The sequence below is a fragment of the Anguilla anguilla genome, chromosome 3 (genome assembly GCF_013347855.1).
Source record: "Anguilla anguilla isolate fAngAng1 chromosome 3, fAngAng1.pri, whole genome shotgun sequence".
NCBI lineage: Eukaryota > Metazoa > Chordata > Actinopteri > Anguilliformes > Anguillidae > Anguilla > Anguilla anguilla.
The window spans coordinates 58,383,028-58,399,854 of NC_049203.1; the positions used below are offsets into that span (position 1 = coordinate 58,383,028).

Here is a 16,827-nt window from a genome sequence, read left to right on the forward strand (position 1 = left end):
TGAGGGCAAATGACACAAAGCTAACGATGTAAAATGGTAACAAAAGACACCGGGCACTGTTTTTGAGAAAATATTTATTTGTATAAAACCCTTGCATAGCATCTGTCCAGTGAGAGGCAGTATTATGGTCGCACTATGGCTATTGATGCTGACACGCAAAAGCATTTTCTTGTCATCCTGGTAATTACAAGCTGCTTCAGTTAAAATCTGCCATTATAAATTGAAGGGAAGCCCAATTGGTTTCTGCGTACCTCACAAACACAATAGGGGGTGTTCAGCACAGTATTTGAGTGAGAATATTCAGCAGTGTATGGAGCAAATGAAAGGTGATGAGACCTGGGCATCTGTAGCCCATTCTCCTCTGACCTGTGTTAATCAAGATTACAGGTATGTCTGTTTACTGATTGAATCTATCTTGTTTTTATTTCAGTGTATTTTGCTAAACACATTCAACCTTGGTAAATTTTATTGCCCTTTTTAGTGATGAACCTTGAAATTGCATTTTACAACAGTCATAAAACAATTTGACACTCACAAAGGTGTTTTCATATTTAAAATAAGATAAATACAAGTTCAATATGGGTAGCAATAATCCAGTGCATGATAAGTGCAACTTAACTAAAACATACCCATAGATTTATAACCAAATAAAAAGACTGTCATTTAACATTTTTCATATCTAAAACTTTTATGTATCAATAAATTGTTTCTAAAGACAAGCAAAGTACATTTAAAAGATTATGAGCAATAATATTTCCTTGGTAAACAAACTACTAGGAGAATGTAAGTGATGTCCAGAAGATACCCAAAATGGAAGCAAAAACTGAATTTAATGAAATAATGAATATGTGAATATAAAATAATGAACACAAGAATATGTGTGTGAGTGTGTGTTGGATTGTGGTCCTGAATTTAATTTGTAAAGCTCAGAGCTAACATACACAAATTAATGCTTGGTATAAAATGGCAACGCAGACAGCACTTAAATACAGTACAGATATTAATAAATCAACTAGAAAATATGCATTTCTGTAAACCTGGAATAAGGCTCTCAACCCAATTCCTACACTTTGACGTCTCCACAGGTTTTGTAATAACTGAGCCCTCATGCACAGAGCAAACCAATGTCTATCAATCTAGTCATCAAATTATTTTCTTTCCCACGTCTTAAATTTGATACTATAAATTCTGTAAATAAGCATGAAGGTCGCATGTCTTTCAACCCAAATCTGGAAAATGGAAGCAAATGTCCCAATGCCCAGAATATTTCATAAAAACATGACATTCAAAGCAACCCAATAAAAAAACCTCAGCAGGGTTTTTTTTTTGTACAAAGACCTCCGGATTCAGGTTTCTTCCATCAGTAATATTTAAAAGGTTATACTATAAATAAACTGTCAGCCCATCCAAATTAGGAACAACTCTACCTTTCAGAGTTAGGGGGAGTCATGATCTAATCCTATCAACTACAGTAATACCATATTGCTGAGAAAATCTGTCTTTTCACAGTTTGCAAAACCTAAGATTACTCATAGTAAACTTCAGAGTAAAGATAAGTAAAGGATAGAATATTTAACCAAGCAGGGAGGGGGGAAGGGGGGGTGCGTGTGGATAGTTCATGGGGTTATCACGCCACAGGGTCAGCTGGTTCTTCATGGCTGGTGGTGACTTGTTACACATGCTCATCACAAACCCTGCCTGATGCTCTGGATAATCTGGAAGATGGCTACAGGAAAGAGAAACATACACTTGAAGTCATTTCTTCTGTCTCCTTTGTCACTCAAGGCAGCTTTTCAGCCAGAAAGCATTCCAAAATACTGACATAGACAAAATAACTAAATGGAGAGAGAGTAAAAAAGCTAATGGCAAAAAATGACCGGAATGCTGAGCTTCATTTACAACCAAGGGCTACCAGCAATATGTGGAAACTTGCTTTCTTTCAATGGAAAGTATTGCCTGAGCTCAGTAAAAAAAAAAAAAATAAATAACACAATCGCAATTTCCATATTATTTAAATGTGGCATGTTTTCCCAAGGAAATGTATTCAAATGAACAAGATTAGATGATGTCTGTCAATATATGGTCTGTGTATGCATGTGGTTTCTCATGTCGCTTCCATTGAACAAATGACCACAAATGAGAGAATATGAATAACTGTCCATTTAAAAAACAAGTTATCTTTTCACAAACTCTACTGATACATGTGACCAAGTTTAGGTTTAACCACACCCTACCAGACATGTTTCTTTGAGGTTTTATCACCAAACAGACAGCAACCAGGCTATCAGGCTCACGGCCAAGCAGAAATAAACCCAACAATTCAGAAATCACATAGAAGGTTCCCGTATATTATTATAGAGAAAGCGATAAAGAGAAAATTTAAATAAATGACATATAAAGCTTGTACACATTTTACCAGAAAATAACCACATACTCACCTGATCCACACACTACAAAGACAAAGAGTGCCAGAAGCCATGGCCCCACTGGTGACTTATCCTCATTCACCACCCGCTGAAAAAATAGGGTAAGAATGGGTAGTTCAGAGAGGGGATAAAGAGGAAATAGCATCAAATACAGTCATTATGAAGAACAATTTCTGTCCAAGCTGTTCTTCACAGATCGACATTTAAGCCAACTAAAGCACAGCAGCGTAACGGATATGGAACTCAACTCCAAGGGTTGAGACATGATGTGTGTGCTTGCTGCATCGCATAATTCTGGGATACATGATAAAACGTAGTGACCCGACATCACATTGTTTAAGAGATTTTATCACTAATTGCACATGAGAAATTGTGCCTATTGGTCAATTTAATTGAGTTTGTGATCACTGAATACCCTAATAAATAAAATAGGATCTTAAATCTAATAAACAGAGAAGAGATCTACAAAATATTTTTCTGTTTGGACATTGCTTTCTGTTCTAACTTAAAAAAATACGTTTTAACATACCTGTACGTTACTAAAACACACGCAGATTAGCTTCAGTTACTTTAATATTCGCAAAATTAATCTGCTAGTATTCTCTGACATTTACAATCCATTCTCTGTTTATCCTAAAAAGGAAAACCATCCAGGTCTACCCCAAAGAAAACACCAACCTACAGAGATGTGGTCCACGCCGCATAAAATTCTTTAAGACGGGAATGTATGAGCTGGTTTGCTAACTGTTGTCAAGTATTTTCATTTGTAGCCAACGTCAAAATATTGATATTACGGTCTGTGCAAATTTAAAACCGCTAACGCGTCTTTGTGCACGTATACGTTAATAAAAGCTAAAACAACAATATAAAGCAAATACATTTCTAGAATCGTCTACGTTACAGTTGCTAGCTAGATTAGCTAACTCACTTCGTGTAGCCGTGCAACCATCACGCGAGAACGTAGCAAAAGCGTTCGCAATCTATCGATATCTAGCAACATATAACGCAGAATTTTGGCTAATCTAGCGATCATAACTGGTACAGCGAATTCGATATCGTTCGCCAGTAAATGTGATTTCTGTAACTTGTTAGACAGCTAAGCAGATAGCAAGATAATCAGTGCTATAAAAATACCGTTGTTTTCTGAACGTGTCCGCGCTGTGTGATAGTCTTGCTGTGTTTTTCGTTGGCCACTTTCATTCGCTGGATCGCCGACATGATGCAAACTTTAAGCCAAATACAGGCTAAACAAATATATAGTCGCTATTCTTGCACCTCGGTTTATGTACAAATCGTACGCAATGTCGTCTTTGTGGTGAGTCTTTGTGGTGAATCTTTGTGCCGTACAACCTCCGACCCTATCGAGAACAGCTGCAAGTTGCGGAAGAGAGAGAAAGGCTAGGGGAGAACGTGACCAGAAATTGAGGCTTGGCCTTTGTCATGTGATGGGGGTTTAGCCTCAGAGCCATGATGCCACTGCATCAAAGCAGTAAAGAGTAATTATCATCTTTGACTACATATGCGTAGCCTATATGTAGGCTATTACATCGACTAAATTAATCATAGTCTATGCATTCCACTTTTTTCTGTTCATAATTCTAAGAAATTTTGTTTCAGTATGTGGCATGGCTTGAGTTACCAAATCCCACCAGACAAATTCCGAGAGACGTTCTTCATGCAGATGTGGCCTACTCATTGTTAATTTCATAAACTCAACTGTGGGAATTGCAGTTTGGTGTATATGAATTCACAGAAATGCAGCACTCTGACACTGTCATCTGACACATTGGAAGGGAAGAATGCAAGAATTTCTCACTAAGGCGAGCATGGGTGCATGGCAGGCCAAGTAGCAGCTCATTAATATTTCAGTGAAAGAGAAGGCTAATAGACATTAAGAATGAGATAGAAAATAATTTCAGACACTGTTATAATTCACATGAAATTTTTACTGGGGACATTTCCAGATTTGAATTTTGTGCTCCAGTGACGAAACAATAGACCATACGCAACATCGTCAAACATTCTTATATAAGACGCTTTGATCTACTTAACCAACTACTGCTTAGTAAGAGTCTCTGTAAAACACTGGATAACAGAAAATAAGTGATGGATAATTTATGGGAACGAATTGGTTTTGGGGTAAGTTTTTAATTAGTCTACTTTAGGACTAAAGTTTCTTTGGTGGTGAATTTTTATTACAGTTTAACCTTGTCCTGTATCACACACTCACACAGAGAGCGGGGAACACGGTTTCCTTCAAATTCATAAGAATATGGGGTAACAAACCGAGTGACTGAACAAGGGACGTTACGTCACAAGGTTAAAATTTCTTATATAAGTTACACGGTAACTAATTTGATTAACAATATTCTTCTTAAGACGTTGGACAAGAAAATAGCGATGGATCGTTCATGGGAAAAAATACGGTTTAGGGTAAGCTTTCACATTTTAAACCGTAGTCTATTTTAGGGGCCGTATAGGCTAATGGCTACCCGTGAATTATAAAATGATAGATTACTTTACTTTTTGTGAAACACAATATTGTCACACACTCACAAATTCGGCATAACATCCCTAAAAAAAATTATATTATATATAGTATTTTGGCACTGTCAGGGACTAACATCTCTCAGTGCCAAAATACTATATATAATAGAATTTATTTGGACTGACATTGCTTTAATCGACAAATCTATTTGGACTGGCAACTAAACTTAATTGCCATGTTGAAAAATTACATGTACCAGTGTTTAACAAATATCTGGATTATGCATTCTAGCTGGTTTAAACATTAGCAAATACTCTTTAGCTATCTGGCTACTAGTGTGCTTGAATGCATAAGTCCACTCGTGAAAAACACTAATGATATAATGTTTAAATTTTTTTTTTTTTTAATTTGTAAAGATTTTCTTGAATTATTAATTTGTGAATCTGTACACATAACAGTAGATTAATATAAATTTGTAAATAGTTTGTAATAGATTGCAATTATGGAGTTTTGGTTGTTCATGGACGGAACACTTGTTGTAGCTATCATGCTGCCAGTGATAATACTTTGTGTCACACATGAAATGGACTGACAAAATTTTTGGACAGAATTTGAACCATTAGTTGTTTTATGCACTTTTAACATGAGGACATCACAGTAACATCTCATTGTCAATAATAAGGAAGGTCTTGGAGTGTAAGGAGGCCTTCTGCTAATTTGTTCTATTTGAATAGAGTACCATAGAGGAGGCATCAGTGGAGGAGGAGGAAGTGGAGAGGGAGTTTTTGGAGAGGGAGAGAGCAAGCATGGAGAGAGCAAGCGGGAGTATGGTGACAGAGATGAGCCCAAGGTCCACTGTGAGGGGCCTGGAGCACACCTTGAGCCGCTTGGACATGGAGGCGGAGGCAGGACGAGAGAGTGAGGATTCTGAGGGGGAGAGTGTGATTCAGCAGGAGCTGGTGCTGCTGCAGAACAGGCTCCTGTTGGGCAGAAAGAACACTGAGGCCTTGAGGGTGTTGAGGGAAGAGCGGAGGAAAGAAAGGCAGGACATGGAGGTGGAGAGGGAAAGCATTGAGATGCAAAGGCGCATGGAGAGACCAGAGAGGGAGGAGGAGAGGGCGTCTTGGCAGAGGCAGAAGTGGAGGAGAGAGAGGGAGGATATGCAGGAGCAGAGGAGAGGAGAGAGGGTGGAGTGGGAGGAGGAGCGACGGAGAGCATCTGATGAGCGAGAGGAGCTGCTTGAAGAGAGCAGGCGGGAGAGGGACTACTTGTCAGAACAGTCGAGGCAGGAAAGAAGCAGACTGGAGGAGGAGGAGCAAGAGAGCAGTGAGCATGAAATGTGGACAGAGAGGCAGGAATGGAGGAGGGAGAGAGATTTCACACAGATAACACTGGAGCGTGTGGAAATCCTGCGCAGAATTGACAGAGACAAGTTCGAGGGGGAGGTGAGGGTTCTTATTGAGGTGACAACATTTGGGCCGATCAGCGAAAGGGAAAGCACAGAGGAGGAAGAGGAACAGGCCGAACTGATCGTGAGAGAGAGAGTGTTGATGGAGGAGGAGAGCAGTGGGAGAGAGACAGAAAGAGAGGAGAGCCATCTGACAGTGGAGACAGAGAGCAGTGGGAGAGAGATAGAAAGAGAGGAGAGGCACCTGACAGTGGAGTCAGAGAGCAGTGGGAGAGAGATAGAAAGAGAGGAGAGGCACCTGACAGTGGAGTCAGAGAGCAGTGGGAGAGAGATAGAAAGAGAGGAGAGGCACCTGACAGTGGAGTCAGAGAGCAGTGGGAGAGAGACAGAAAGAGAGGAGAGCCATCTGACAGTGGAGTCAGAGAGCAGTGGGAGAGAGATAGAAAGAGAGGAGAGGCACCTGACAGTGGAGTCAGAGAGCAGTGGGAGAGAGATAGAAAGAGAGGAGAGGCACCTGACAGTGGAGTCAGAGAGCAGTGGGAGAGAGATAGAAAGAGAGGAGAGGCACCTGACAGTGGAGACAGAGAGCAGTGAAGACAAGATTGAACCAGTAGAAGAGTTGGAGAACATAAAACAGAAAAACAAGTCAAAAGGGGGTTTTTGGTCTCGGCGACCCTGTAAAAAGCGAGTGGCTGAGGAAGGAGGTAGCACGGAGAAGAGTGGTGAACAGATACCTCTGGCTGCCAGGAAGGTGGGCACAGCAGTCAGTGCTGTGCTCATACAGGACAGCAGGGAGGAGATGGAGAAAGAAACAGAGAGAGCAGTGATGAATGAGGAGAGCATAACCACAGGGGAGGGAGAGAGCAGTGGCACAGAGACAACAGAGAAAGATGAGGAGAAAGAAAAGAACATGTCGAAGAAAAGATCCTGGCCATGGTGCCACAGGCGAAAGCAAGCAGCCACAGATAAAGAGAGCACAGGAGAGGAGACAGGTCAACACGGTGGTTCGACAATGGGGAGAAGAACAGGAGAAGTGTGTACCACGTTAGATGAACTGAACAGGAGGGATGAGATGGAAATGGAGGAGAGCGCAGTCAGAGCTGAAGAAGAGAGCAGCGAGTCTGAAACGGGTGAAGAGGAGAAGAAAGAGCAGCCAACTGTGGAAAAAGAGACATTGAAGGGGGGGAGTGGTCCGACTGAGAGAGAAGGAGACACAGTGGCGAGTCTTCTCTCGAAGGAGGAGAGCACAGAGGAGAAGAGAGAGATGGAGAAAGAGGAGAATACCTTCACATTTCACAAAAAGAGCAAGGAAGCAGAGATTAAAGTTGAGATGCAGGAAAAAGAAAGGAACAAGAAGACAAAGAAGGGTTTCCCATCGCTTTTCTGTTGGAAAAAGAGGTCAACTGTTGAGAAAAAGCGCTTGAAGGAGGTGAGAGTTCAACAGAGTGTTCTGACAGAGAAAGAGACAAAGCCCTTCACAGAAGAAGGAGAGAGCAGTGGCACAGTGATGAAGAAAGAGAAAGACATGAAAAAAGAAAACCAGACAAGGAAGACAAAGAGATTTTGGTCACTTTTATGCTGGAAGAAACAAGGAGAGTAGAATCCAAGGACAGTGAACTCAACTAAAGGACAGTTGGATGAATTCAATTTTTAAAATGGTCGACCTATGCACATATTTTTGAGATATGCATAATGGGGTAAAATCCACTCTGAACCAATACGTTTAGCTTTTAGTCCCTCGTGTAAATAAATTGTTCATTGTTGACTTCACTGCGTATTTTGCTATGAAAAACCCATTTAATGACAAATTTTTTCATTGACAGGCTATAGGTTAAGTAAAAGCCATTTGTTATTAGCCTGCTAGCAGAGCAAGGGATGGTTTGTTAAAGAGGATATTATCCCTGGTAAGATGAATTCACACCTTGCTGATTAGATCATATCTTAGTTCTGAAAAAAGTTCAAACTTAATACAGAATGCAGTATGTGTTGTACACACCCAGTTCAACTTAATACAGAATACAGTATGTGTTGTACACACTCAGGACAAAAAGTGAAATAAAATACTTATGATGCTATATCAATGTTTTCTGCTTGATGGTGAAAAATATGCATGTCTATAAAGAGACGGTGTATGGTTTTGATTCATATTTACTTATATGTATGAAACACATGAAAGCTGTTGTGCATTCAGATTTTTGTTTTTTTTCCCCCAGCATTAAAACAACCGACTCACTAAATAAAGGACTCAAATGAAGGCCCTGCTTTTCTTATTGAAGTGATTGATTGTCATTGTAATAGTTCAGTCAGGAAAGGCAGTTGTAAAACATTTGTGCGGATTCCTCTGTGCAAGAGGTTTCCATTAAAAACCAGGCGATCCACATAATTTGCTGGCTTGGTCATTTAGCTGGGGGCTGAGAAGCCTTTGTGTTAATCAGATTCCACCGATGAACTCAGCACTGAACTTGAGTTGGGGGGGGGGGGGGGGGGGGGGGGGGGGGGGGGGGGGGGGGGGGGGGGGGGGGGGGGGGGGGGGGGGGGTCTGGTGAGCTGGCAGGACAGGGTGGAGAGGTGGGGGCAGTCAGGTGAATTGGACAGGGAACTGAAGAGAGAGAGAAGATATCTGGAGATTTAGGGGAGAATGAGTGATTAGCTCTGAATTTTATAGCTATGCTAACAGATTCGCCCCTCCCCCTTCCATGCTGCAATTTTTGTAGCTGATGTGTGTGTAGTCAAGTATGCACTCTTCTCCAAAGCATGTGATGTCACCCATCACAACATGACTTTGAAGTATGGCTCTAACAAACTGATTGCAGGCACCCAGTTGACCAGTGGAGGTCGCTAGAGAGAAATTATCCTGCATCCCGATGTGGCGGTCCTGATAGGGCCCATCCATGCTCAAGTAATTCTCAACCCTGGTCCTGACAATCTCCTGATTAATGTGATCTAAGTTCTACTGTAATTGTGCAGATTGACTTTTTTAAAACATTTTTTTAAAAACATTTTTTTAAATACAAGTTTGTCTTGTTCTCATTTGTTCCATTACTTTTACACAAATGGTTTTAGGTTTTGGTACTCTCAGCAAATTGGACCCAGCTGATTTCACCCGTCAGTTTGTAATTGAATCGATTAAAAATGGAACATCTTTCAATTGAAATTATATATATATTGCTATATAGTATATGCAGCACTGTAAATGAAAGGATAAGTTGGTCTGACTGATATATACTGAGATATAAATATGGGATCTCTATTTTTTGGACAGGCGTTGCCATTTCTGGCATTATGTGGCTTTAAGAGGCTAAATTGTCCTTTAATAGATGTAAAATCTAATTAAGAATAATTAGTAATAATCAGGACTAGAGTTGAGACAGTGTCCTAACAGGAGGAGACACCCAGCAGCCCTTGAGTTATTCACTCTATTAAATTAATAGTATTTAGAAATAATTTTTAATTTAATCCCAGTATATAGCTTGCTATGTGCTCTTTTGTAACTATGTTAAAACTTTTTTAGTTTTCTGTTTGTTCTGTTTTCTAAATGCTTGAAAGATTTAGTTTGACGTAACACCCTAAGTCTGCATTCCCATAGTACTGATTACATGTCTACATTTCCACAGTTCCACAGTGTTTTCTTTGAAACACAAATTTTGGATTATAGGGTAAAATGGCATGTAGTCTTGCAACCTCAGCTAGCAAAACATTTAAATACACTGTCTTGTGACCTGTCTTTTCTGGTCAACACTAGGAATTTTAAATGTAAGATACTTTTGAAATTGCAACTCCCTGCTAATGTTGGCAAACTGTATTATGTACTATGATAAATCTGTTGGAACAATTTCAGTATTATAACAGGCAGATAAAAAATTAATTTGGTACCAGAGTTTACCGCAATATAGGATTGTTTATTTTGGTAATTGAGTGCTCTAGGACCTCTGGGCCCAATATATTAACTTCAATAATATCAATAAAACAAATGCAGTTGCCTTTGGCTTTCATAAAAAAATAAAATATGAGTTGTATGTAAAAATATTTAGAATACATAATAAATAATATTTATACAAACACGACACACACAGCAGGTTTAAACTCATGTTGAAATTTGGTTGAGGAAAGTATTAAAGTGGGAATTCCCCACATGCTCATTTGACACACAACTGATAGCAACAACTTGTCATCTGATCAGCAAAAAAAAACAAAAAACATAACAAAACCACATCAAGACACAAACAATAATACTACAACACAATCACGCCAGCTTGTTACAAAGCTGGGAGTCAGGAACATAAAAGTCTTAGACACCAAAATGTCTGGGGTCCACGTATCACAGATCACATTTCAATAACAAGTTACAGAGAATGACTTTCTGCTTGTGACAGCAGTACAGCAAATTCTCATCAAATAAAACATCAAAGTACTGTAACAGTAACACTCATAATTAAGCATATGATTAACATTTTTTAAATCATTGCCACGTCTGTTGAGCCGATTGCACACACTGTGTGTTCCTATTTTAATGGAGATTTTGTCTTCATTGCAGTTGTTGGTTCTAGAAGGACAAAGATGGCGAGAGGATCCAGTCCGTCACCGTACCCACAGGAGATGGGCAGTGTCACTGCCTCACAAGGATCCTGATTGACCATTACCTGGCCTCTTTAAATTTAAAAAAAGTTGCAAGGTTCCCCTGTAATACAAAGCACAAAATTTGTGAACTGTTTTCATTTTGGCAGAATACAGACATTGTGCTATGTATGGTTCAGTAGTTCAGTATATTCAGTAACATCCAGTATTTCTATTTTACTTTAATCCTCAGGCTCAATGTGACTCTTTAAAGATGAATACTTTACCTTGTCCTATGCTTATCAGCAGCCCAGTCCACTCAGGGATCCAATGCGATCCATCTTAAACCCAAAACAGCCTCTCCCAAAACTCTTCCTGGTTCTGCCCCTGAACTTTCTTTGGTGACCAATAAAGTCCTGGAAGAAGCGGGGCACACCCCTGCGTGCAGGCTCCACCCCTTTAGACAGACCACGACCACCTCGCGAGGCAGTGGGCGGGTTTTCGCCTGACCCCTCGTTGACCTCAGGTTGGGCCAGGAGAAGAGAGCTGATCCGAGCACCAAAGAGATTATTCAGAATCTGCATAGGAAAAGCAAGAAAAAATTAGCTTTTTCAAATTGAATAAATTAAATAAAAAATTTAACATTTCATTTATTTGCTGTGTGCACGTAACTTCTACTAAAATTTATATGAAAATTCAGAACTACTTGACAATACGCAATTTCCCATTTGACCACACACCAAAAAGCATAGAAGTCAGTATATGCCAGTTCAGCTGATACTTCAGCCTTAGTCTACGTGTAACAACTAACTTCTGACACTTTGATTTTACTGGCTAAAAAGTATTCAAAAATTTTTATTATTTATTTTAAGGCTAGACAGTAAACACAATAGTCTGTAAATGTACTGTAAACCTTGCACATTCCAAATGAATTTAATGGTAGTAATATTTTTGAAAATATTTTCAAGTCCAGATTAAATTAGGCCTGCTTTTCACAGTAAAATGCATGCTTAGGATACAATATGACAATGTTTTTTGTGAGAAAAAGTGTTTTAATTGATCTATTCTTGGCTAATTTTATGCTATCTTCTTGCTAGGAAGCTCTTGGTCCTTGTCAAATTGTTGAGAACATGATAATTTGCATTGACAAACTTTTTTGTTTTCCTCAAAGATTAGAAATTTTTGAAAATTCAAGTTTTTCCCCACAGTTGAAACATTGTTATTTAGGTAAATTAGGTTTACGGCATATCATTTAACCCTTTGAAAAGTAAAAAAGTAAAAACCCTTTGAAAAGGTTTTTTAAAATGTTTTTTCAAAATTTTTAGTCAGTGTTCTAGAACTCTATTGCTTTCAATTACCAGTAGTGACTGTTACATCAGCATTCACTTGATCAGTTAACATTCTAATCACATATGTGAGATCTCACCACCATATTTTCATAAATTATATTGTAATTGTAATTCAATTTAATTTTTGCTTATGAACTTTAAAACACTCATTTTTATTTGGAGCTTTGGCACTTCTTGAATTACAAATTAAGCGTGGCATGCATTTTTTAAAAAGACTTGAACACAATTATTATTTGAGTTCAAGCATGGTTGTTCGTAACTGCCTAAATGAATTTGTTAGTCAGTTTAGATCGATCACAGAGTTGTATATTGTTATCTTTACATACTGGAAATTTACATCATATAATTTATAATACATTCAACATAATGCCAGGGTTTCCGGTTTTCATTATAAATGGCAAACCTTGAAAATGGGAATGGCCAAAATCAGCACTCACCTGGTGGTCAGATCTTTGTGGGGAGGGTCTCGAATCCACCTGCATGGCCACAACCAGTAACAGTAAGAGGAAGAACAAGCAGTGGCATGAGGAAGAGGCTATAGAAGATGAAGAAACCATCTTTGTTTAGATTTTTTTAAACAATGCTTAAAACAAAAAAAATTCTTATTAAAAAAATTTCTTCAACATTAAAAAAATGTTTGTCAAATATAAGATTTAAAAGGCTTTATCCTGGTTCATTCCTGGAACCATGTGTCTATTGATGTTTATATTTTTATTAGCAAAGTTCTGTCCTGTATGCAATCAGGACTGGTCCAGTGTCTGGAGTGGGAAAGGCTGAGACCACTTTTAAAGGCTATTGCCCTGACGTCACACATTCTTAATTGTAGCTCTTGGAAACCATTTACCCCAGTCCAGCTCACGCCTTTCATCAACCAACCAACCCTCCGCCCCCCAATACTACTGAATCGGCTAAGCATCTCACTCCCTTTCTTTCTTCCATCCTCTTTCTCCTTCCTCCTTTTTTCTCCTGTGCACTTGTTCCATTACAATGTCCTCACTCCACATTTTCCCATCACCACTCTGTTCTAGATCTCTTGTCTCCTACATTCTTCCCTCTAACACACTACCTTCCCAAAATATATTCTGGCTCCTGTTTCTCCCCTGGTCCTCTCAACTATCAACTGTTGGTTTCTGCACTGGTTCAACAAACATATTCACTACACCATTAATTCAACTTTCATTAGTTCTCTCATTTGGAAGTATAATCTTCATTATAGTGTTACAGCTCAGGTTCTGTTTTGTTAGACCAGAATAGCTCAACAATGGCCAGCATGAAATTACAGCCCTTGTTAAACCACTGGTACTCTCATAACTGGGGAAGGCAGCTAAATAGCTTTAAAAAGGCAGTGATTAGATGGGGTGAAAGTCTTCAGATGTTGTGAGGGTAATGGACCAATACAGTGTTAAGTAGCTTGCAAAGAAAGTCATTTCGAATTGAATGTGTTTACAGACACACTAATGAAGGCTTATTTTAGAGAAGTCAAAAGCATCACATCTAAAGAGATTTGCTATGACGTGAGATTCCTCAGCCCCAGCCAACAGGTAACACACACAATGCTGATGTGACACCGATGCAATAATATTCCACATGTTGATGTGACACTGGAGAAATGCGATACGGCCTTGATATACTGAGAGTGTTAAAAGGTGTGACATCAAATCACATCAATTTGTACATTTTCCATTTTGCAATTATCGCTTAAGGACCTTTCAGGAAACTTTGCAATTACTCAGACATAACATTTTTTTTGTAACTATAACACACCTCAGCTAAATGTCATATTATCTCCTAGTGTCTGGGAAACTGAAATTAGCAATACAAATGGGAACATTTAGGAGATGATATAAAAATGGAATTTAGTAATAAAGGACCTTTTCAATAATTTATTGACGTTACATGGAATGGTTACTGGTGCAACTGTAGATACATTAATTCTTTCGGTGGTGTTATTAATGGCAATAATATTCCACTCCTTTGTTGTAATGCATTTACAGACAAGGGAAAATGCTAAGATGGAGTAAGAGTACACAACTACTCATATCTAATGGAATAACTCTCTTAATCCTTGGTCTATTTATAGCCTTTTATTACTTTAAAAAACAACAATAATAGTCCCATTCCAGACTGTCGCAACCTCTGACCTGCACTGGTCCGCCCCTCATAAAAATTCCCCTTGGAAACGGTGCACAATTCAGAAACTATGTCCACCCAGGATTTGAGAGAAGTGGACCCAATAGTTCCACATCTGCTGCAAGTTACCTAAGAGATGGCCAATGGTCGTAGCACCCAGGCCTTTCCGAATATACTCTGTGCAGGACATTTCTGTTGTTGTAAGTTACTGATTATTCAGTCTTCATTTCCATTGTGCGAATGGCAATTAAATCCCACTAGGGGTTATCACTCCAAACAAAAGCATTCCTTATCAGGGCAGCGGTCAGGTTATACGTAGCGCTCCTCAAAGCAGACACATTGCATCCGACACTACTTACTGCGGTCCACAAAGAAATACCTTACTACAGTGCTTGTCCCAAGTCAATCCTACAGATCTATAAGGTTAAGTTTGTCCTGCTGCATACTCCCTAAAACTAAACTGATAAACTGACCACTATCCCTGTAACTATATGCAAAGGATGGGCAAAAAAGTTTAATGAGTCTCTTTAAATTCAATTCCATTATATGCTAAATACAATAAAGCCACTCCCTTGGTGTATAGATTTCAGCATACTTGTCAGAAGCAGTTTCTAGTTTGACAGGTTGAAATGGGATTGGATTCATATGGTACGAAAAATTTCCTTGATGAATCTTTGTGTTTAATAAAGTGAAAAACTCAAATTTGATTTTATCTTTAAGGAATGTTCAAGGATGAATGAAGGTGGTGTAAAGTTATGGTGCTCTGATTAAAAGACATTATGCATAAATTAATAAATATAACTCATAATCAGGCTTGTTACTACATGTAAAGCATATAAACTAATAAATAAAACGGTTTAGTACACTGAATGTTTCTTGACATAATTAATAGTAGAGGCTGATATGAAAGATATATAAATGCGTACAGGTGGTTACAATAGTACTGGAGAAAATGTTCTGCAAATCCTGTTAGGAACTGGAATACAGAAGAAGAGAAAAGAAAATGAATTGAATGAGAAGGGATTATGCACTGGGAAATCACTGGGGGTCCTGTGGCAGGAAAAGACATTTTGTGAGACATTACACACACATTTTTTTTTGTGTGTAATGATTAGGCAGGCTCATTTATTATAGAGATTATCGCTAATTAGTTTGTTCATTTTGGAACAAAAGAGAATAGAGTGTGCGGCACCTGGTTTTTCTATTAAAAAAGACTCAAAGGCACCCATTTTCGTCAAACGGTGTTCACACTCATACATTTTTTCTGTGACTTATCATTGACATTTTGATTATTGTATGACTTTTGCAGGTTTTTGTGCCAAATGCTGTACATTTTAAGAACATTCATTTCAAAACACTGTGTCAGTTAAAATAGCCTTATCACAGAGGGGTGAAGTGAGCATTTCATAAACTCCCTCATACTGAACTCTCCAAGTCTCTTCCATACGCGCTTCATTTCACTGGCTCCCTGTTAGTTTTAGAGTTGATAAAAAAATTTTTTATCCTGTGTTCTATATCTTTGCTGTGAGTTTAGCTGTAGTCTGTGGTGTGAAAATAAGCAGACGTGTAACACAATGCGTTTTGTAGAAGAGCCACAGCTATCGACACTCTCCGGAATCGGCAGTGGGTGGTTTGCACAGTAACGCAGTAGTGGTCGCAGACAGTTGGCTTTTCTAAATCAGCCCCATGTTTATAACAAAAATAAATAACAAATGACATATTGTATGACAAATGCAAAATCATCACCGTTTTGAGGGTTCTCCCCCCACTGGGAGTTTTTACCTCATGCGCTTGCTATCTGGGGGTGCAGATAAAAAAGAGGGAATGCGACCTCTTCACTTTTATGATATTGTGCACTGGAAAACATAAATTTATACCTGACACTGCATCCCAGACAGAGTACAACACACATAGAGTAAAGAATTGCAATGAACTATAATGCAGAGATGCTCTCTAATGGAGAGCACTGCTAATCAAGTGGACAGATGGAAACTTGGCCATTGCTGCCATTTGCTGGGATCTGCCTGCTGATGTGTGTATGTTTCCACAGAGAGAAACTTGGCTTAAAGCAGAGAGGCCATGTGTCAGGAGGAGATTGATGGAATGGTGCAAGAGATGCATTGGATAATGGGTAATGTATTGTGTCCACTCTTCCCAGGGTTATGACGTCAAAAAGACACCAAAATACCAAGACAACTGGGCTCAATGGACAGGATTGATGAGATGCAGATCAGGGGGTGTTGCTCTAAATCCAAATTTGTCTGTGTGGCACAAAGGCACAGAGAGAGGTTCAGTCAAGCTTAGTGGTTGTAAACAGTAAAACCGAATTACCCCCAATCCCCCAACCCCCACCCCCCACCCCCACCACAACAACCCCCCTGCACCCGTTGCTCATTCGGCACAGAACCAGCTGGTTTCCCCTTGCCCCCACTTTGTTCCGGAGCTGAGGTTTGACTGCTTTAATTAAGTGAT

The 16,827-nt window shown here is 39.2% G+C and overlaps 2 protein-coding genes across 2 annotated transcripts; both read right to left on the minus strand.

Annotated features, from left to right (window-relative positions):
* Positions 1-57: 57 nt before the first annotated feature.
* Positions 58-3,828, minus strand: zgc:85858 (uncharacterized protein LOC405879 homolog). The gene is made up of 3 exons (XM_035408451.1): positions 3,561-3,828; positions 2,439-2,514; positions 58-1,726 (listed from the first exon to the last, which is right to left on the minus strand). The coding sequence occupies exons 1-3, from the start codon at positions 3,642-3,644 to the stop codon at positions 1,686-1,688; spliced, it is 201 nt and encodes a 66-aa protein (XP_035264342.1). The 5' UTR covers positions 3,645-3,828; the 3' UTR covers positions 58-1,685.
* A 6,576-nt stretch (positions 3,829-10,404) lies between these two features.
* si:ch73-265d7.2 (C-type natriuretic peptide 2) lies at positions 10,405-13,037 on the minus strand. The gene is made up of 3 exons (XM_035411466.1): positions 12,663-13,037; positions 11,164-11,454; positions 10,405-11,000 (listed from the first exon to the last, which is right to left on the minus strand). Exons 1-2 carry the CDS (start codon positions 12,780-12,782, stop codon positions 11,179-11,181), a joined length of 396 nt encoding a protein of 131 aa, XP_035267357.1. The 5' UTR covers positions 12,783-13,037; the 3' UTR covers positions 10,405-11,000; positions 11,164-11,178.
* Between the last annotated feature and the right edge of the window lie 3,790 nt (positions 13,038-16,827).

Coding starts and splice junctions, on each gene's coding strand:
- zgc:85858 (XM_035408451.1), bottom strand. CDS start 3,644: ATGTCGGCGATCCAGCGAATGAAAGTGGCCAACGAAAAACACAGCAAG. Junction 2,515..3,560: donor GACACGTTCAGAAAACAACG/GTATTTTTATAG, acceptor CTATTTTTTCAG/CGGGTGGTGAATGAGGATAA. Junction 1,727..2,438: donor CTTTGTAGTGTGTGGATCAG/GTGAGTATGTGG, acceptor TCTTTCCTGTAG/CCATCTTCCAGATTATCCAG.
- si:ch73-265d7.2 (XM_035411466.1), bottom strand. CDS start 12,782: ATGGTTTCTTCATCTTCTATAGCCTCTTCCTCATGCCACTGCTTGTTC. Junction 11,455..12,662: donor CACAAAGATCTGACCACCAG/GTGAGTGCTGAT, acceptor TTTCCTATGCAG/ATTCTGAATAATCTCTTTGG.